This window comes from Suricata suricatta, chromosome 11 (assembly GCF_006229205.1).
Source record: "Suricata suricatta isolate VVHF042 chromosome 11, meerkat_22Aug2017_6uvM2_HiC, whole genome shotgun sequence".
Lineage (NCBI taxonomy): Eukaryota > Metazoa > Chordata > Mammalia > Carnivora > Herpestidae > Suricata > Suricata suricatta.
This window is the reverse complement of record NC_043710.1, coordinates 96,896,032-96,913,906: the sequence shown is the minus strand read 5'-3', so window position 1 is coordinate 96,913,906 and position 17,875 is coordinate 96,896,032. Positions and strand designations below refer to the sequence as shown.

Here is a 17,875-nt window from a genome sequence, read left to right as displayed (position 1 = left end):
GCTTCTTATGTGTTTGTGTTTTCATTTATTCTAGGAAAATATGTAAAAGATAACATAGGGTAGGTAAATCTTCAACTTTGTGAGTGACTTCCATAGTGTAGGAGAGGTATAGATATTCTAGCTCCTTGTTTAGTGTATTCAGACATTCATACTAATAATTTTAGTGGTTTTGTAGTAATGTCTTATGAGAAATTTATTTTCTTGATAATTAATGACCTTAAGTACTTTTTTCATGTGTTTATTGGCCTTTTATATGTCTTCCCTTATGAAGGGTTTGATTTGATTAAGACTTCTGTGTATTTTTCAAAACTAAACTCAAAATGGATGAAAGAACTAAAGGTAAGACAGGAATCCATCAAAATCCTAGAGGAGAGAGCAGGCAAAAACATCTCTGACCTTGGCTGCAGCAACTTCTTACTCAACATGTCTCCAGAGGCAACAAAAGCAAAAATGAGCAATTGGGACCTCATCAAGAAAAAATCTTCTGCACAGCAAAGGAAACAATCGGTAAAATAAAAGGCAACTGACAGAATGGGAGAAGATATTTCCAAATGTAATATCAGAGAAAGCGTTAGTATGCAAAATCTATAAAGAACTTATCAAACTCAACAACCAAAAACAAATAATCCAATGAGGAAATGGGAAACATACATAAATAGACACTTTTCCAAAGAAGACATCCAGATGGCCAACAGACACATGAAAAGATGTTCAACATCACTCATCATCAGGGAAATACAAATCAAAACCACAATAAGATAACACCTCACACCTGTCAGAATAGCTAAAATTAACACAAGAAACAACAGATGTTGGCAAGTATATGGAGAAAGGAGAACACTTTCACTGCTGGTGGGAATGCAAACTGGTGCACAGCCACTCTGAAAACAGTATGGAGATCCCTCAAAATTAAAAATAGAACTCCCCTTGACTCAGCAATTGCACTACTAGGATACAGGTGTGCTGTTTCTCAGGAGCACATGCATCCCAATATTTATAGCAATGCTATCGATAACAGCCTGCTATCGACAATAGCCAAAGTATGGAAAGGGCCCAAATATCCATTGACTGATGAGTGTATAAAGAAGATGTGGTATATATATATATATATATATATATACACAATGGAGTATTACTCAACAACCATAAGGAATGAAATCTTGCCATTTGCAACAACATGGATGGAGCTAGAGTGTATTATGCTAAGAGAAATTAGTCAGAGAAAGACAAATATCATAGGACATTACTCATACTTGAAATTTAATATACAAAGCAGATGAACATAAGGAAAGGAAAACAAAAATAATATAAAAACAGGGAAGGGGACAAAGCATAAGAGACTCTTAAATATAGAGAACAAACTGAGGGTTGCTGGAGGGGTTGTGGGTGGGGATGGGCTAATGGGGGAGGACCATTAAGGAGGACACTTGTTGGGATGAGCATTGGGTATTATATGTAGGGAATGAATCACTTGATTCTATTCCTGAAATCATTATTGCACTCTATGCTAACTAACTTGGGTGTAAATTAAAAAAAAAAAAGGCTTCTGTGTCTTTATACTTGGGCTCTCATTTTATTATTGATTTGTAGGAACTTTTTATCTCTACTGGGTCAAAGTCCTTTGTCAGATATATGTATTAGAAACACACATTTCCCCTGTGATCTTGATTTCCATGAAATTGTCAGTTTCCCTGGACTCTGTGGGTGGTTTTAAGGTCTGTGTCCTGGCATGCTCTCTGCGAGCTGGACCAAGATAGAGTAGGAGCAGCTTGGGGCAGGTGTTCGGCAAGAGACTCTGCACTCAACGGCTCTCATTTCTCGTCCTCATCAGTGGATCCTCCCCACCAGGAACCACTCAGAAATTCTGGGTCAGGCTCCGAGCATTTCTAGGAGCTACTGCCGTGTCCGGGCTGGGGGTATGGGCAGCTGGGTCCTTTGGGAGCTGGTCAAGCTGACCACATGCCTTGTTACTGGCATCCTGGCTTTGCTGGCATCCTGCATCAATTCTGTATTAATTTGTTAATTTTTGGTGAGCCAACTTGGCTCCTGAATTGTGTCAGTAAGACAGACAAAGAGCACAAAACAACAAAAATCACACAAAAACTTACAGTGGCCCCTGTCCTCATGGAGCCTCCTTTGCAGAGGACAGACAGGCAGTAAGCAGCAGATTACAGATATGCTAGAAGGTGACAGGGCCTCTGGGCAAGCTGCAGAGTGGTGTAGGACAGCGTGGACCATGTCTGTGTGGAGGGGAGGTGCATGCTGTAATACCAGCAGGAAGCCAGCCACGGTCCCACTGAGAAGGGCATTTGAGCAGAGGTGCGGGAGAAGTGAAGGACTCAACCATACAAGTATTTGGGGGAATCTCAGTGAAAAGGCACTGAGGTCCGAATACACCTCACAGCTCCACAAACAGCAAAGAGGCCAGTGTGGCTGGAACGCAGCAACCAGGGGGGACAACACCAGACAACGAGGGGCAGAGGGGGCAGGCTTGCAGGAGCTCGTAGGGCCCTGAGCCTCTGCTGCGTGGGAAAGGGTCACTTCCCTGACCTCATCCCTTGTCTGTCACTGGTTCTGCCCCATCCAGGCCTGCCGTGCAGGTGTGGGGTCCACAGCCATGCATGGGAGAGAAGGGACAGCAGTAGAATGTGCTTACTCAATCCTGTCCCTGCTAGGAGGCAGCTGGACACCCCTTCCCATCCAGGGTGAATGTGCTTCTGCAATCCTGCCCCCAGGCGTGGGGGCAGTTGGACCCCCCTCCCAAGCGGGGTGCTTTTTCCTTCCCCCATGCCACTCAGGTTTTCTCCTCATTTGCCTCTATTCTAGAATACACCAGCCTTCCCTTACTTCTGCGGCTTTGATTCATAGGAAGCAGCGCACAGCCAACTTGGTGTCTTGCCCAGAATTACTGAACATGCATTTATTATCTTGGTAAACAGAAAAAAACTCAACATTATACAAAAAATTCACTATAAAATTGAGGTACCTTGACCACAGAGCAACATCAGAAAACCTATGAGAAATAAGTTGCATGAGCAGAAGAGACGATTTGCATAGTATTGATTGTTTTTCAGCAGCAACTGCTAGCCTCTGCAAAAATGTATCTGCCTACTGTGACCCACCCAGAGTGCTCTGCACAGAAGGCTCCCTGGAGGACAAAAACCATCAGGTTAATGTTCAGGGACAAGTTCCTAACTTTATGAAGATAGCTAGGATGATAGCGGAGAAGTCGAAGCAGCCCACTCATGTGTCTGCAGTAAATTTAAGGGTATGTGTTAGCTTCAGGCTGTGGGCTTTCTCCCCAAGAAATTGGAGATAAGTCTCAATAGGGCTGAGGGAATATACACAAACCTACCAAATTCAGGGCTCCCTCCAGGACCCCCAGCCGAAGCTCAGGAAATCCCTTCCACTATTATTAGTTTTTAAAAAGATGCTCATTTTTATTTTTTGTTTTCTTTATACATGTATTTTAGGTAAGCTGTATGCCCAACATGGGGCTTATACCCACAACCCCGAGATCAAGAGTCCTGAGCCAGCCAGGCACCCCAATCTCTTCCATTATTTGACTTAAGGCTTAGCTTGGAATCAAAACCTGAGCGATGGGTCAGTAACTGGCCCCAACCCCTCATGTGATGCCTATGCCTTGAGAAGGGCAAGCGCTTGAAATTCTGTACATCCTATCTTCCCACACACTTCATGGTGAACTTGCCAAACCTTAGAGACATGGTATTTGAGAACCTGTCATTATGAGAAGCCAAATTACTTAAGATATCATAGGATATTGACAAAAAGCTTTTCTCTATGTAAACCTAGGGATGAACTTCATCTGTGAGACCCTCAGCACTCACTTAATTAAAGCTAAGTTGTGGAAGTTTGTGAAGGAGTTCAATCTCGGTAACACAGACTGTCCCTGGATCAAGGTTAAAGAGGATTGTACTCAGAGCCGTGCACTTTAGTACCACCAAGAGATGAAAATAAAATACTGAAATATCTGGGTCCTTGGGAAAACACCTTCCCTGGGCTCATCAGGGGTATTTTTTCTTTTCGCCTTTGTGATAGTCGATCATCATCTACTTCTGCAGGTGATCCAGCTGTTGGTTTTCAGGAGAGTCAAAATTCGCTTGGTTTTAGGATCAAATTTGTACTGCCTTCTTCCATGAAAGAAATAGAAAAATCCTAGGAATAAAATGAAAGATAATGATCATATTAGACAAGTAGATAGTGATTTTACATATGAACTCTTGAAAAAAATGTACATTTCCACTCATGCAATTTCCCTTCATATCTAAGAAACAGTATGTTTGTCATTCCTATGGCCATAACATGGAGAAACTGGGTTCCCTTTACCTCCATCTTGGAAGACAGCATCAACTTGTTTGCCAACTCCAGGAAAGTCCTGATTTATCTCTTTGGGAAAACCTGCATCCATGGACTGTGTGTTTTCATCATACCTGGTAAAAAAGAATTATTAGAAATTTCAGAATGTGTGACTAATAACAATAAGTAGTACTCAGCATGAAGTATTAAGTCACTGTTCTGAGTGGTGTGAGTATATTGATTCTTTCACTCTTCACAATAAATCTGAGAGGTGGAGGCTACCTTTATTTTCATTTTGTAGAAAACCAGTGACGGCCTTAAGCAATTATGAGTGGGTGCATAGCCAGCGTGAAACTAATAGGGAGTTTTAACTGGCAAGGGACCCAGTTCAATAGGGTTATGGGAGACAGGAACAGACTAGACCATTCCTTGAGTGGTATCAATTCTAAAATCTGATTCAAATCTTATCTTGGACTCCATTGTCTGCCTTATCAAGGAGAAATACTGTGGGAAAGAAGGTTCCTTTTGGATGTTCCTGCTTTTTATCATCTTGTTAAACTCCATCCTACAAGTCCCTTGCCTTCCAGGGACAGAGGTGACGTGATAATAACAGGGGACTAATTGACTCTTGGCCTGGATGTGTCCATTCACCAAGGGAGGATGGAGGTTCAGCGCGGTTTGAGAAATTTTAAAAAAGGCAACCCTCCTCCCGCTGAGGGATCTGACTCTCTGTCTTTACCTCCAATACTTGTTGGCAACAAAGAAGTACGTCTTCCCAGTCTCGTCCTCGTGAACGGCAGCATCGATTTTCTTCACCTCTTTGGGGAAGCCCAAGGAGCTGTAGAGGTCTCGCGGATATCCGTACAGCATCTGGTACCCCGTAAAAGTCCAGTATTTATCACCTGTCAACCGAACAACCAACTTTGAAAACACTTCGCCTGGGGCTCTGGAGGGCAGGCTTTCCTGCTGACACTCCTTCACAAGAGGTAGACACGGAGTTTTATCTGGAAGTGGGGTGCCCTCGAGCCGGGCATTTCTCCTGAGTGCGGTGGGCTGGCTTCCTCCGCTGCACAGGGAGTATGGGGGGGCGGAACGTCCCCTCGTCTCCCTGGAAGACACCTCTCAGCTCCTGGCAAAGGATTTTGCATTTTCTCGCTTAGCCCCTGCAGTTTATTAGTCCATCTCACGTCATGATGCTGGAGTATCAGCACAAACACGTTATCACCTCACAGACCTGCAGTTCGAGACCTCACGTGTATATAAATCCTTCTTTTCTTCACACGCGTTAGATCTGTTTCAAGATTATTGATTTATTTAAATGGTCCCCTTAATTTTCAACCAAAACAAAAAAACCTGATGAAAAATATCTCATAAAACCAACAACCAAGAAACGCCCAGAAGCTTTACCTTTAAAAAATAAAACTTTGTCTCTGCTGGCGATTTCATAAGCAGCGTCTATTTTGTTTAGCACTGATTCCCAGAGGTCAGAAATGAGATCGAAATCCCCAGTTTTGTAGACAACACCTGCGCGTAGGAAGAACCTGATTCAGAAGAAAGGAAAAGATGGTAAGTGCGGCAACCTCGGTTGACTTCCAGCTCTTCTCCCTGGACTCGAGTCTAACCCCCACATGCCAGGCCTTCTGCCTACGGGGTATCTCATCTCACAGAAGTCCTTCGTGCCAGCAGACGACACACGGAGGTTCAGGCTGACAGAGGAGGCTGACAGAGGTGTGAGAGGCTCTGACCAAACTTCTCCATTTTAGGATTTTCCTTTTGTGTCACGTCCTGGTGACCAGGGTAACAGCTCAGCCCTGGCTCCTACGTGGGCTGGTGGAAGTGTTCCCAAGACTGCAGAGACCAAATGGAAGTGCACAGCGAACCACCAGTCTTGGGAGGACCAGAGGGCTCATGCCCCAGGAAAGAGCCTTCCCTATCAGCCTCCTCGCAGACCCAGTCGGTGCTCACAGCCCCCGGGCCCACCAGCAAGCCCCCTGCAGCACCAGCACTCATCCCATCAGTGCCTCTCAGCCCCTGAGACCTCCTGGCCCTTTCTTTCTGAGCCCTGGGCTACACTGCCCTCAGCCTGGTGTAGAGATGGGATGTGAACAGTGGTGTTCCGAAGAACCTAGTTGTTCTAACTCACATCCCAGACAGCTGAAATGAGAAAGGAGTTGGAGACCATCTCTTGCTCCATTACTGACAAGGCTCTGCTCTGCCTGCCTAACTCCACATACTTGCATGTGTGCTAGTGTAGAGTGGAAGCCTTGTAATGCATTTTACCTTGTGGATTTTTTTGGTGAATGAACGACTTATCTGTGCTAAACATTTGTTTTTCTTTTCTTCTTCTTCTTTTTTTGTTTAAGTAATTTCTACACCCAGCGTGGGGCTTGAACTCATGACCCTGTGGTTGAGAGTCATACGTTCTTTTGGCTGAGCCAGCTAGGTGCTCCTTATCTTTGATAAATATTTCAAAGAACAAATCATTTCATGCAAATGCACTACTATGAAAATGACCAATTAAAAACATACTGCTAAAGAAACATATAGAACATTCAACAAAAGTGTCAGAGTAACTTAAAAACAGAAGTCAGTGTGAATGATTTCTTTCTTTGTTTCTTTTTACCCATTTTTAAAGAAGAATGATTCTCCACGAATTTTGGTCACAGCATCAAATGTTAACTTGCTGTCACAGGGCCGTGGTATTGGTGGTTCTTTTGGTTGGATGGGATTTTTGGAGGGTCCTAAAAAGTAAATAGAGGTCCTCAAGGAAGTTAAGTTGACATATTATGTTAGCACAAAAACACTTAGTATGAATGCTCTATTTTTTTTATTTAAGAAAGAGACAGAGAGAGAGAGAGACAGCAAGCAGGGGAGGGGCAGAGAGAGATAGAACAAACGAGCGAGGGAGAGAGGGAGGGAGAGAGAGAATAGCAAGCAGGCTCTGCATTCATCATGGACCCTAACAAATAGGACTTGATCTCACCGCCCTGCGACCATGCCCTGAGCCACAATCAAGAGTCGGATGCTCAACTGACTGAGCCACCCAGCTGCCCCACAGAATGAAGGCTCTTTCTTAAAGGACACAGCCGTTCATTTGAAACCCATATCTAGACCCCTGATTGTTTGTCCAGCATGTTTGACTTTGTGCTCACCATAGATGGCCTGGATGGCACTGATGTCCTTCTGAGACAGCAGAACATCCCCATAGTAGTTGTAGCTGGAGAACATCAGAGAGCCACGGTCATTAACATGGGGTAGTCCAAGGGAGTGGCCCACTTCATGGGCTGCAACGTAATATAAGTTGTACCCTAAAAAGACCAACAAAACATGTTTGCAATTATTGGAATATGGTTCTGTGGAGCCCAAGAAGGAAATATAAACATCCACACCTCAGAAGATTTACTGGTGACCTTCTTTGTGCAGATTTGGTGTGTATCTGGTGGAGTCTGTGTGGGGTACCTGCGTGTGTGTGCATTTAATCAAAGAAAGGAGAGTGTCTTAATAATTTAGGTGGGCTAATTAAAGTCTGAATTTCTGAGATTGGACTAGTATAATTCCTGGAAGAAACTCAGCTGACAAAGAAAAACCCCACTGAGTAATAAATATAAAATAAGGTAGAAAGGGTTATATTCTAGAGGAATAATAGGATTCTATTGACATTTATTTTTTTTTCTGCTCATAAATCTTATATTATGCCTACTTCTGAAAATTCAGATAATGCAGAAAGCACCTAGAAAAATTCCCCCAAATCACTTTACCAAAAATAACCACTTTAAAATTTTGGCATATAATTATATATGTGACAGTGTGATTTAAAACATACTAGCAACATTTTTTAGAGTAGCATATTTTTGTTGGTAAAATGGTGTTACTTGCAGACATAATACTCCCTTACATTTTTAAATAAATGAGACCAAAGAGTTACCATCAGCTTTCTAAGCAACTATTATAGTTTTAATAAAGCTTATGTTTACTAAAGTATTTGAGGCTGATCACAAAGCTGGCTCACTTTACTAAAGGCATTCTTCTAGAGAAATCACTGACCCACCAAATGGGGAAATAGAAAGAATTTGTGAACTCACGTCTGAAGTCACTGGTCCATGTTTGTTCTTCATCAAAATGAACATCTCCTCCAAGGCCTCTTCCTGGAGGGAACGCATGAGCAATTGGGCTTTCGGGTCCACCAAAGTTAGAGTTATCGCCATGATCTGTAAAAAGCAGGGCAGCAGGGGCAGAGCCCTGTTATGTCTGGCTTCCCCGGGAGAGGCAAGAACAGTGACAGGGAGTTCAAAGCTATTCTTCGTCTATGAATCTTCTCTTCTTTGGCCCATAAAATCAACACCCCCCTCCAGAAAATCCTCAGACCAGCAGAGCAGGTCTGGGAGCAGTGGGAGGTGAAGTTCAGAATGGGTTTGGGAGACAAGCAGGGCTCACCTCCCCAGACAAAGGATAGCATTATGTCTGCTTCACCCTCAAAGATCTTGGTGAAGGTCAGGGTGGTGACGTTACTCCAGAGTTGAAAGGCTTTGTCAACGGCATCGTCCACCTCCGCTCTAGGCAGATCTGGTGTGTAATTTTCAATCCTTCACATGAAATGAAACAGAGACATATCAGACCTCCTTCCTCATGGCTCGGATGGGGAATAGAGTCCTCACTCTGGGGCCCCTGCTGGTTACCTGTAGGTCAGATCTGTGCGGTCCCATCGAGGCTTCCCCTCCGTGAGGACATACTGACCCACGTCGGGCACCCCACACCTGGCCTTCTTCATCACATTCAGGGTGTCAGCGTCTGGCCGCCCAGTGACCTTCAGCCCAAAGAATTTCTGCATTTCCTTCAGCTTTTCAACCACTAAACCACTGTTTCTCTGTCTTTCAGATTTGTTGGTTCCAATCTTCAAGTTGTAGTACTTTTTCAGGTATTCCTGATAAAGAGAAAAATATCAAAACGCAAGGTATGAAACCTTTCTCATTTTTTTTCCTGAAATTTTTCAGGATTTCACTGTGTGGACAGAGTTATTTTGTCTTGAAAACTTAGTGCAAAGAGGAGGAAAAAAACCTTGTTCTTCATCTGCAATGATTTCATAGCCTTTATTAGGCTTACTAATAATAACACTGTGAAGTCAGTGTTAAGGTCGTCAGGACTCTCTCTCTTCCTGTTTCCTTCTATGTCCCAAAGAAGTGTCTATGGACGGGCAGACAGATTTTTCTTTTTGTTATGAGGGAGCCAGTTTCAGAGAAAGTCACCCCATAATGAATCGCAAACTTGCTTGAGCTTCTAGCCCTTGACGTTGGAAACATGGGAATGGGGTGTGGAAATCAGCATTTACCAGGACCATCTCCGCATCTTGATCTTGTGTTTGAACAGGTGCCGGGAAGGCATGAGGCCCCATGCCCCAGAGCAACAGGAGCAGGGGAAGGCTGGGCATGCCGACCTGTGGCGTTCTCTGCTCTCTGCTGAAGACCTTCGCTGCTACCCACCTGCTGCCGCTCCAGGGTCCCCACATGTGGGCGCCCCCTTTTGTAGGGTCCTCACAGCCCCAGAAAAACAAAGGCTATCTGATTCATATCTGTCCAGAAGAGTCACATCCTCTTTATTTGCAACGTGTGGTCTCAACTTTCAAAAATTGTGACATAAAGCTGGTTAGCCTTTAATCTTTTCTTCTGTCTTTACAATCTTATGATTATGACCCAACAGGACATCAACAAAGAGACACACCTCCTCCCACACAGTTGAGTTCTCTTATTAATTCCGTGCTATCTTAAGAAAGGCCCTTACTATCTACACTACAATGTATAACCTGTAGAGCAGTGCATGGACTTTTAGGAAAGCGGATGTCATGACTTGATCCCACTGGCCCTGCGGGCTCAGGACTCTGTGCATACTGCCCTGCAGACTGAGGGAAGACGGGCTTTGTGTGTGCTCTGCTCCTTCTCTCCTTCTCTTCTCCCAGCAGGACCTGCACTGGGGGTCACTGACTGGAAAGGCCTTGGTAAATGGGAAATTTACAACGGATTTTCTCCAGCGTTTTTAAGCTTCTTCATGTCCTCTCTGAATCACAGGTCAGCCTGCAGTGAGGTTGCCGATGACTAGGCTGCCTGGTCCACAGGACGGGAGTTGCAATTCACCACTTAGCCTCAGCCATGCCTTATATGGTTCCCAGGATGCATCTGGACAGCTGTGTAGAGGCCATGGGTGGGGCCACGTCACAACGGCCTGTGGCAGAGTCTGTTTGTCCACCACGGGCTGCTCCTGGATGGTTGAACATGTTTCACAAATGCAGCTGTGGTTATTGATCCCATCACACATGCATGTCTCCATTCCAGGCTCTTACATACTGTCTGCTCTGCCCCAGTCCCTGGGAGGGGACCCGAGAAGTGGGTCAGTCAGTTCTCTATGGGACCTCGAGTTTGTGCTGTGACACTGTTGCAAAGAAGACACAGACATCCATGTCCCTGGAGGACCCGGGTGGGGAGAGACTAGAGGGTCATTCTGGCCCTGTGTTAACTGGATCTTCGTTAGCCTTCACTCCTCCTCCTGGATGTTTGTCAGATCTCTGTACCCAGAGACCTTGTGTTTCTTCTTTCTTTTTTTTTTCATGTGTAGGTGCACTGTGTTTATTTATTTATTTTTAAATAGTTTATTGTCAAATTGGTTTCCATACAACACCCAGTGCTCTTCCCCATAAGTGCCCTCCTCCATTACCACCACTTCTTTCCCCTCCCTCCCCCTTCCCCTTCAACTCTCAGTTCATTTTCAGCATTCAATAGTCTCTCAAGTTTTGCATCCCTCTCTCTCCCCAACTCTCTTTCCCTCTTCCTCTCCCCCTGGTCCTCCATTAGGTTTCTCCTGTTCTCCTGTTAGACCTATGAGTGCAAACACATGGTATCTGTCCTTCTTCTCCCTGACTTATTTCGCTTAGCATGACACCCTCAAGGTCCATCCACTTTCCTACAAATGGCCATATTTCATTCTTTCTCATTGCCATGTAATACTCCATTGTGTATATATTCTACATCTTCTTGATCCATTCATCAGCTGTGACATTTAGGCTTTTTCCATTGTGTATACTCCATTGTGTATATATTCTACATCTTCTTGATCCATTCATCAGCTGATGGACATTTAGGCTTTTTCCATGTTTTGGCTATTGTTGACATTGCTGCTATGATCTAAGCAATCACATCCATAGAAACATGGTTAGTATCTCTGTTCCGCATACAAAATCTTCTGGGCCTCCAGTGCCCTAGTCCAATGGCTTCTCCCTTCTGGCAAGCTAACTGCCTTCCCAGAAACCATGACCTTGACAGGCAGAGTGGGCTGGATCTTCTGCTCCTTCCTCTTTGGCGGTGGCTCTCTTCTTTTCTGCCAAGGCAGCTCAATTCCACAGAGTTCCATGGGCTTTATAAATCCCTACTCTGCAAGCAGTGCCCCTGACGTTACCCTGTGCTCCATAGGGATGCTCATGCGCATGCCCAGTGGATGACGGTAGGAATTCATTGGCCCCCTGCCCTGTCGATTCAGTGGGGGTAGTGCAGGAGTGCAGGCAGAAACGGGGAAGTGAGAGGCCTTCTCTCTCTGGAGAGCAAATCCTCTTTCACCAGGACTCCTGATGCCAGCAGAGCCAACGGACATCCGTAAAGGCAGTATTTTCTAGGACAGACAGGAATAGAGGCCGTGTTTTTCCAGTCAAGGTGAAGCAGGAGCTCCCTGCTCACATGCGACGGCGCTTCCTGGGGTGCAGAGACGGTCACTTCTGTACTGGTGCTTCCGGCCAGGGATCTCCTGGCTCACTCAGAGCCGCAGTGATAGGACAAGAGACCCCAGGAGAATTCAGGAAAACACGACGGTGTTTGATAAAGCCTCCTACAGTAAGAAATCTAGGGGGTATTCAGTAAAATACCTTGCGACTCATTTTTAAAATTGCCATACACTTTGCTTAAGCAAAACCCCACGTGTGTCCCCTGCTCTGATGGCAGTGAGGTGGAGGGCAGTGGCGGTGGGTCCCTCCCCTCCCCTCTTCCAGGGCCCCGGACTCTAGGAGAGCAGCTTCCCCTGCAGGGCTCTAACATATGAGAACATCCACTGACCGCCGACTTTTTTTTTAAAGAGTCAAATAGCCCCCATCTGTTCTTGTTCTCGGTTTTCTTCATGCGGACGTTGTGGGAACCCTCCCATATGCCTCCTTCCCCACCGCACTGTCCATATTGAAGTCAACTGTAGAATGCTCTTCTATGCTCAGAAATTCAGCTTAACTTTGTTCTATTTCAAATTTTGAATTCATTTTGAGGATGCACTCATATTCTTTTTTTGTTTGTTTGTTCTTTAGCCATTGTTGCCTATAGTCTGTGATCAGAAGCATTCATCATTTGATGTGTCTTGTTAAGGAAGCTCTCATGATAGTCAGACAACCATTTTCATATGATAACCAAAAGCAGGTGTGCACCCACTGTGCGCCACATGCACACACTCATGACAGACTCAGCAGGTTGGACGTGAAGGCTGACTTGTTTATAAAATAGTAGGAGGTTGATGCTCAAAGAGGTTGAACGTAACTTATCCTGGATGCAGCCCAGGTGAGATGTGCGATGTTGCTGAGCCCAGCCACGTGGTGCTGGAGCCCTGAGTCTTCATGGAGCTCCAGCGCCCCCGGGCCTGCACATATGCTCACATTCTGGAAGGCTCACTCCTAAGTCACAGTTACTCTCACAAGGAATAGACTTGTGATTATCCTCACATTCCTGTGAGGGTAGGGAAGACCCTCCCGTGGCTCCCCAGGTCTGGTGCCACCCGCCCACACCCACCAGTCTTCACCAGGTCTGTGCTGCATGTGGCATCATTTCCGGTTTTGCCTTTGAAGGCTCCATCTGGAAGAAATGAAATCGCACTCACTATGTGATGCTGTGGGGGCAGGGCAGGAGGGCGAAATGAAAATACATAGAGTCTGTAACCAGACTGATGTAGGCTCAACTTTTGTTTCAACACCCGACCAGCTCTGTGACTTGGGGAGGTTCCCATCACAGTGGTACTTACCAGAAAGGTTGGAGTTTGAATGCATGCCGTAACCCTTCTCCTCGCCTTGGCTGGGAGGATGTGTGGCACCCTGGGCTTCACGAGATGATGACAATAAACACAGGCTCAGCGCCCCTAGCACCCCTCCACTTGGTCCCAGGACAGCCACCCTTTCCCAGAATATTAGGTGCTGTAGTGCTTGGGCAGCCCTTGGATGCAGAATTTGCTCTGCGCTGTACTGTCTTCCTGAATTCAAATGCCCAAACGTTGCCACAGATTAGCTTTTGTTAGTGGAGCACTTTACAAACATTTTGTTGAACTAGCTAAGACTTCTTGTCACCCGTTTCTCAAGCAAGGAAAGAATTATTTGCATTTCATGACTGTGTTTTTCCCCAGTAGGAAAGCTTTGCAGTGGTCATGCGAGCCTTAACAGGAGATGCTAACATCGGGACGGGAGCCGGGTCGACGAAGGTGCTGAGAGCTGGCCCGGCGCTGGCTGGTGCTCCGTGTGGGCTGTCCCACAAGGCGCCTCTCTGCGGCCACAACGTGGCTCCCACTTGCAGCTGCCTCCAGTGCTGGTGACCCTGATTGCCACAGTTGGCCAAGGCTGGGCAGCCTGGAACGATTCTTCTGTGTCCTGGGGCTGGGGGACCGCGTGCTGTGATTCTTGGCAAAGAAAGGAAATGCACCTTCCGTTGGCAGCGCGAGATGGTGAGAGGGCCCTTGACCTAACTCCAGGCTGGCCAACCAAGCCCTCTGGGCTTTGACCTTGGCACCCCCACTTTTCGGGCCTGCCTGGGCCAGCTGTGGCAAGCACCTTGCTAAGTCAGGTTAGAGGGACACCACATCCTTGCTATCTCGTGGTGTCTCCTCACCCTGGTCTGTGTTCATCAAGAATCCTGCCAGGTTGGTCTGGCTGGAATCTCCCCTGAACCTTGATGCTTCCCTGTGGAAATTTTCTGTCCTCTGACCCCACACGTGGCTCTTCTACCACGCACGCCCACTTTCCCATGTGGAATCAGAATCCAGCCTGGTTCCACACTCAGGTGTCTTTCCCCGATTGTAACCGTGCTCAGAGAGAATCTGGTTTTGCCACCTGAACCACCATCCAGCTCTGGTTTTCCAGAAGGACGGTGGGGGTGGAAGGAAGGTACACAGTGGCGCTTGGGCCCTCACGCGAGCCCCAAGCTCCACAGGGAGGCGGCGGTCCCTGAGCTGCTGGCTTCTGGGACCCTGGAATTTTGCCTCGGTTGTCATGAAAGGTCTCTGCCGACTTAGCTGTGCCACACCCCAGACGAGAGGGACCCAGAGGACTGTAGCCCCTATCGAGTCTCTTCCGCTTTCTTGTCTTAGTGGGAACCCCTTGAGCCTCCTTCCACCCTCAATTGTCCCCACCACCGGGGACATCTTGGACACATTCCCCGGAGACCAGCAGGCTCTGTGCCCCTCAGGGCAGCCACACGAGGCTGCACAACAGGAGGCCAGGTGCCTGGCCGCACCTGGATGGGCAGTGTCACAGGAAATCATGTTGTCACCACCTCACTGGTGATCAGTCTCTTTCTAGCAGAATCTCTCCCCTTTCTCCCTTCCTCTTTGATACTAAAAGAAACTTTCTGGAACCACACCTCCCTTCAAGGTGCAGCCCTGTCTCCTGTCATCACACTCTGTGTGGTTGTTTACAAGGAGAGTTTGCACTCACACCGCCGTGCCCCGTTGGGCCCTTGGGAGGAGACGACCCACAAGCGTAGACAGAATGAAGGAGCTGATGCTTCCGGTTCAATTATCTGCAAAAGCACTTCACTGGGTGATTAGATTCCATGTTTTTCACTCTCCTTGGGGTGCATAATTATTTAAAATACACCAGCGAGAGTGTGAGTGGCTATTGAGTGGATATTTGGAACAAAAAGGTCATTTCACTTCAGTGCTGACTCCACGCTTTATTCATGTACGACCAGGAACGTCTCCTCACAGGTGGAACTTATGAAATAATCAGGAAGGTGTTCCGAGTTATGGCACGCCAGTAACGAGGGCACCGCTCTCACACAAGCCAGCCTTCTGTGGCAGGTGTGACTCTTCAGAAGGAGATGCTTAGGGGGAACGATCCAGGACCTCACTGGTTGGTCCCCATGTGGGGCAGGAGGCTTGAGATGTGTGGCGATGCCCGGGGCGTCTCTGTGGGCTCTTAGTCATGCTGCAATGCAGACTATGACTTCCCTGATGTGTGTTGATTTCCTGCCTTCAGATCCCTTTTCTCTGAATCAGGTTCAGATTATGAAACACATTATGTTCTGTTTTGCTGAATTTGCCTCTGCTTTGGACCAAGAAATCTTCACATGATGTATTGTTTGTTTTATTTGTCTAGGTTACTCATGCCTTAGTCCTCATTTATTATGAAGCCAGCTGGTTTGATCTACTGTTTTTTGTCAATTAGTCAATTCTTGGTCAAACATGCACTGAATGAAAAGAACAACACTTAACATTCATAGAGCTTCACGCCTTTTACAGGAGCTTAACTTTGTCTTCACAGCACTTTTACAGAGCACTTGGGGTAGATATTGTTAGCCCCATCTGTTAGACAAGGAAACTAGGTCCTCACAATAATTAAGGGGATGGGCGTGAGACTGCATAGCCACCATGTGGCTGGGGAGGGGCTGCGACCCAGGTCTTTGGACCACAAGACAGGCAGACAGACTCTAAGTATATATCAGGGAACAATGCAGGCATCATGGCTTTTGAATGAGTTACTGAGAGAAGACAGATAGAAAGATAATCGGATGGCTAGATAGATAGATAGATCATATTGATTCACAGGGCTTCCAACTAATGATGTTATTTTATTTAATTTTATTGACACAGACCTAGAAGTATCATTGTGTTCTATGATGAGTGAGAGCTGACTGATTTTACTTTTGTTCCACTCCACAGATGACTGAAAGTTCAGATATCTTTTGAGCACATTAAATTAGCATAAAGTTGAGTGTTTGATCCAGAGTTTGCTCAATGCATAATGTTGGCAGATAGTGTCTTCCTTTGAGGGACTCCATCAGTGTACTCCTAATCGAGGAACATGATGTCAACAGGCCCACAGGAGCAAATGCAGACTATAAAGTGCAATATTTGAAAATTTAAATGACTCCCAAATCAGGGTGCACAGTTTCCCTCACGTGGGTACCAGGTTCCTGCAGAGAGATTTCTGCAATCCACCTGTTACTTCAGCTTACTCTGCACTGCTTTTTACCAAATTCCTAGAGGATATCTGTGTAGTGATGAGGGAGGACCATCCCTTCCCCAACATCTTCAAGTGAGAGGCAGAGAGGGGTGTGAATCCTCACTATCTTCTCTACTAGGCTACTTCCCCTGCTGGAGAACAGTGATAAGAATAATAATATCTCCCTAAAAGGTTTTTGGGAGAGTCAAGCAGAATGATGTGTGTGATGTGTGTGTATCAGTCTCTGTCACACTGAAATACATGGCTCAGTGAATGCTGATGTTTACTAGAATTGAAAGATATCCATTCAAAAAAGAACCCAATTAAACCGTCTCACATGACAGAAGAAAAAACAGATCTGGAAGTGTTTCAAGGGATGGGTGAGATCACTCAAGGTAGATTTCAGCCTCTTAAAGGAAATGTGACTCTTAAAGAAATTGTTTCTGCAGCGAGACAAAACAAAGAAGAAATATTTTTAGCTATATACACTTTATAGACTATGCACTGAATCATCTCCTTTATGAATTTGGTAGCCTCGGCCAAGAAACAGCCGTGTGATCAGGCTTTCTTTCATCATCATCATCACCACCACAAGTGGAATGCAATACTAAGAATAATTGCCAAAACAGCATGTTTCCAAGAGAGATTAATTGTGCCCCGAGTCACGTGTCTTGCATAATCAAACCTGTGGTTTAGCTAAAGGCAGCGCAATGCCGCCCCTCTAATCTTGTCAGGAAAGCTTACTGATATAATCATTTACAAATCAGGTTCAGGCGTCAACTGATCTGTCACTTATCAAGTCCATGCTCCAGGGAAGACTCTCCCCCAAACAGCTGTGTGTGCTACTGACTTTGTGGGGGATCAACTTTGTATGAATCCTTAAGTATCTGTGTGTTGGATAAACAATGGCCTCTAATTTTTAGCATTCCAGTTCCCCTCCACCCCAGCCTTTGAGAGATCAGGTCTGTGTCCTTGATCTTGAATCTGGATGAATTCCATGTTGGCTTTGGCCATTAGAATAACATAGAAATGGTGCAGTGCCTTAAGAGATTGGCAGCCTTTGCTTTTTGTCTAACAATGCTTCCTTTTGGAGCCCTGAGCATCCATGTACAAAATCTGTCATTGCTGAGGCCTCATGCCCTAGGGGAATCCAGGCCAACCAGGAAGGGAGGCTGGGTGATGCAGACTCTGGCTACTTCTGCCCTTCCAGGCCGACCCCAGACAAGTGAGTGAAAATGTGTGCAATGGCCCCAGCCCCAGTAATCATCTGAGTACAACTACATATGAGCCTGAGCAAGCACCAGGGAGCTGCAAGTCAACTCACACAATCATGAGGGATTG

General features: G+C 45.9%; 1 protein-coding gene across 1 annotated transcript; it reads right to left on the bottom strand.

Annotated features, from left to right (window-relative positions):
* Nucleotides 1–2,887: 2,887 nt before the first annotated feature.
* On the bottom strand, nucleotides 2,888–9,789 carry LOC115306564 (interstitial collagenase-like). The gene is made up of 10 exons (XM_029957044.1): nucleotides 9,644–9,789; nucleotides 8,994–9,238; nucleotides 8,752–8,900; nucleotides 8,400–8,525; nucleotides 7,470–7,625; nucleotides 6,941–7,058; nucleotides 5,725–5,858; nucleotides 5,057–5,219; nucleotides 4,348–4,451; nucleotides 2,888–4,176 (listed from the first exon to the last, which is right to left on the bottom strand). The coding sequence occupies exons 1-10, from the start codon at nucleotides 9,740–9,742 to the stop codon at nucleotides 4,067–4,069; spliced, it is 1,404 nt and encodes a 467-aa protein (XP_029812904.1). The 5' UTR covers nucleotides 9,743–9,789; the 3' UTR covers nucleotides 2,888–4,066.
* Nucleotides 9,790–17,875: the final 8,086 nt, after the last annotated feature.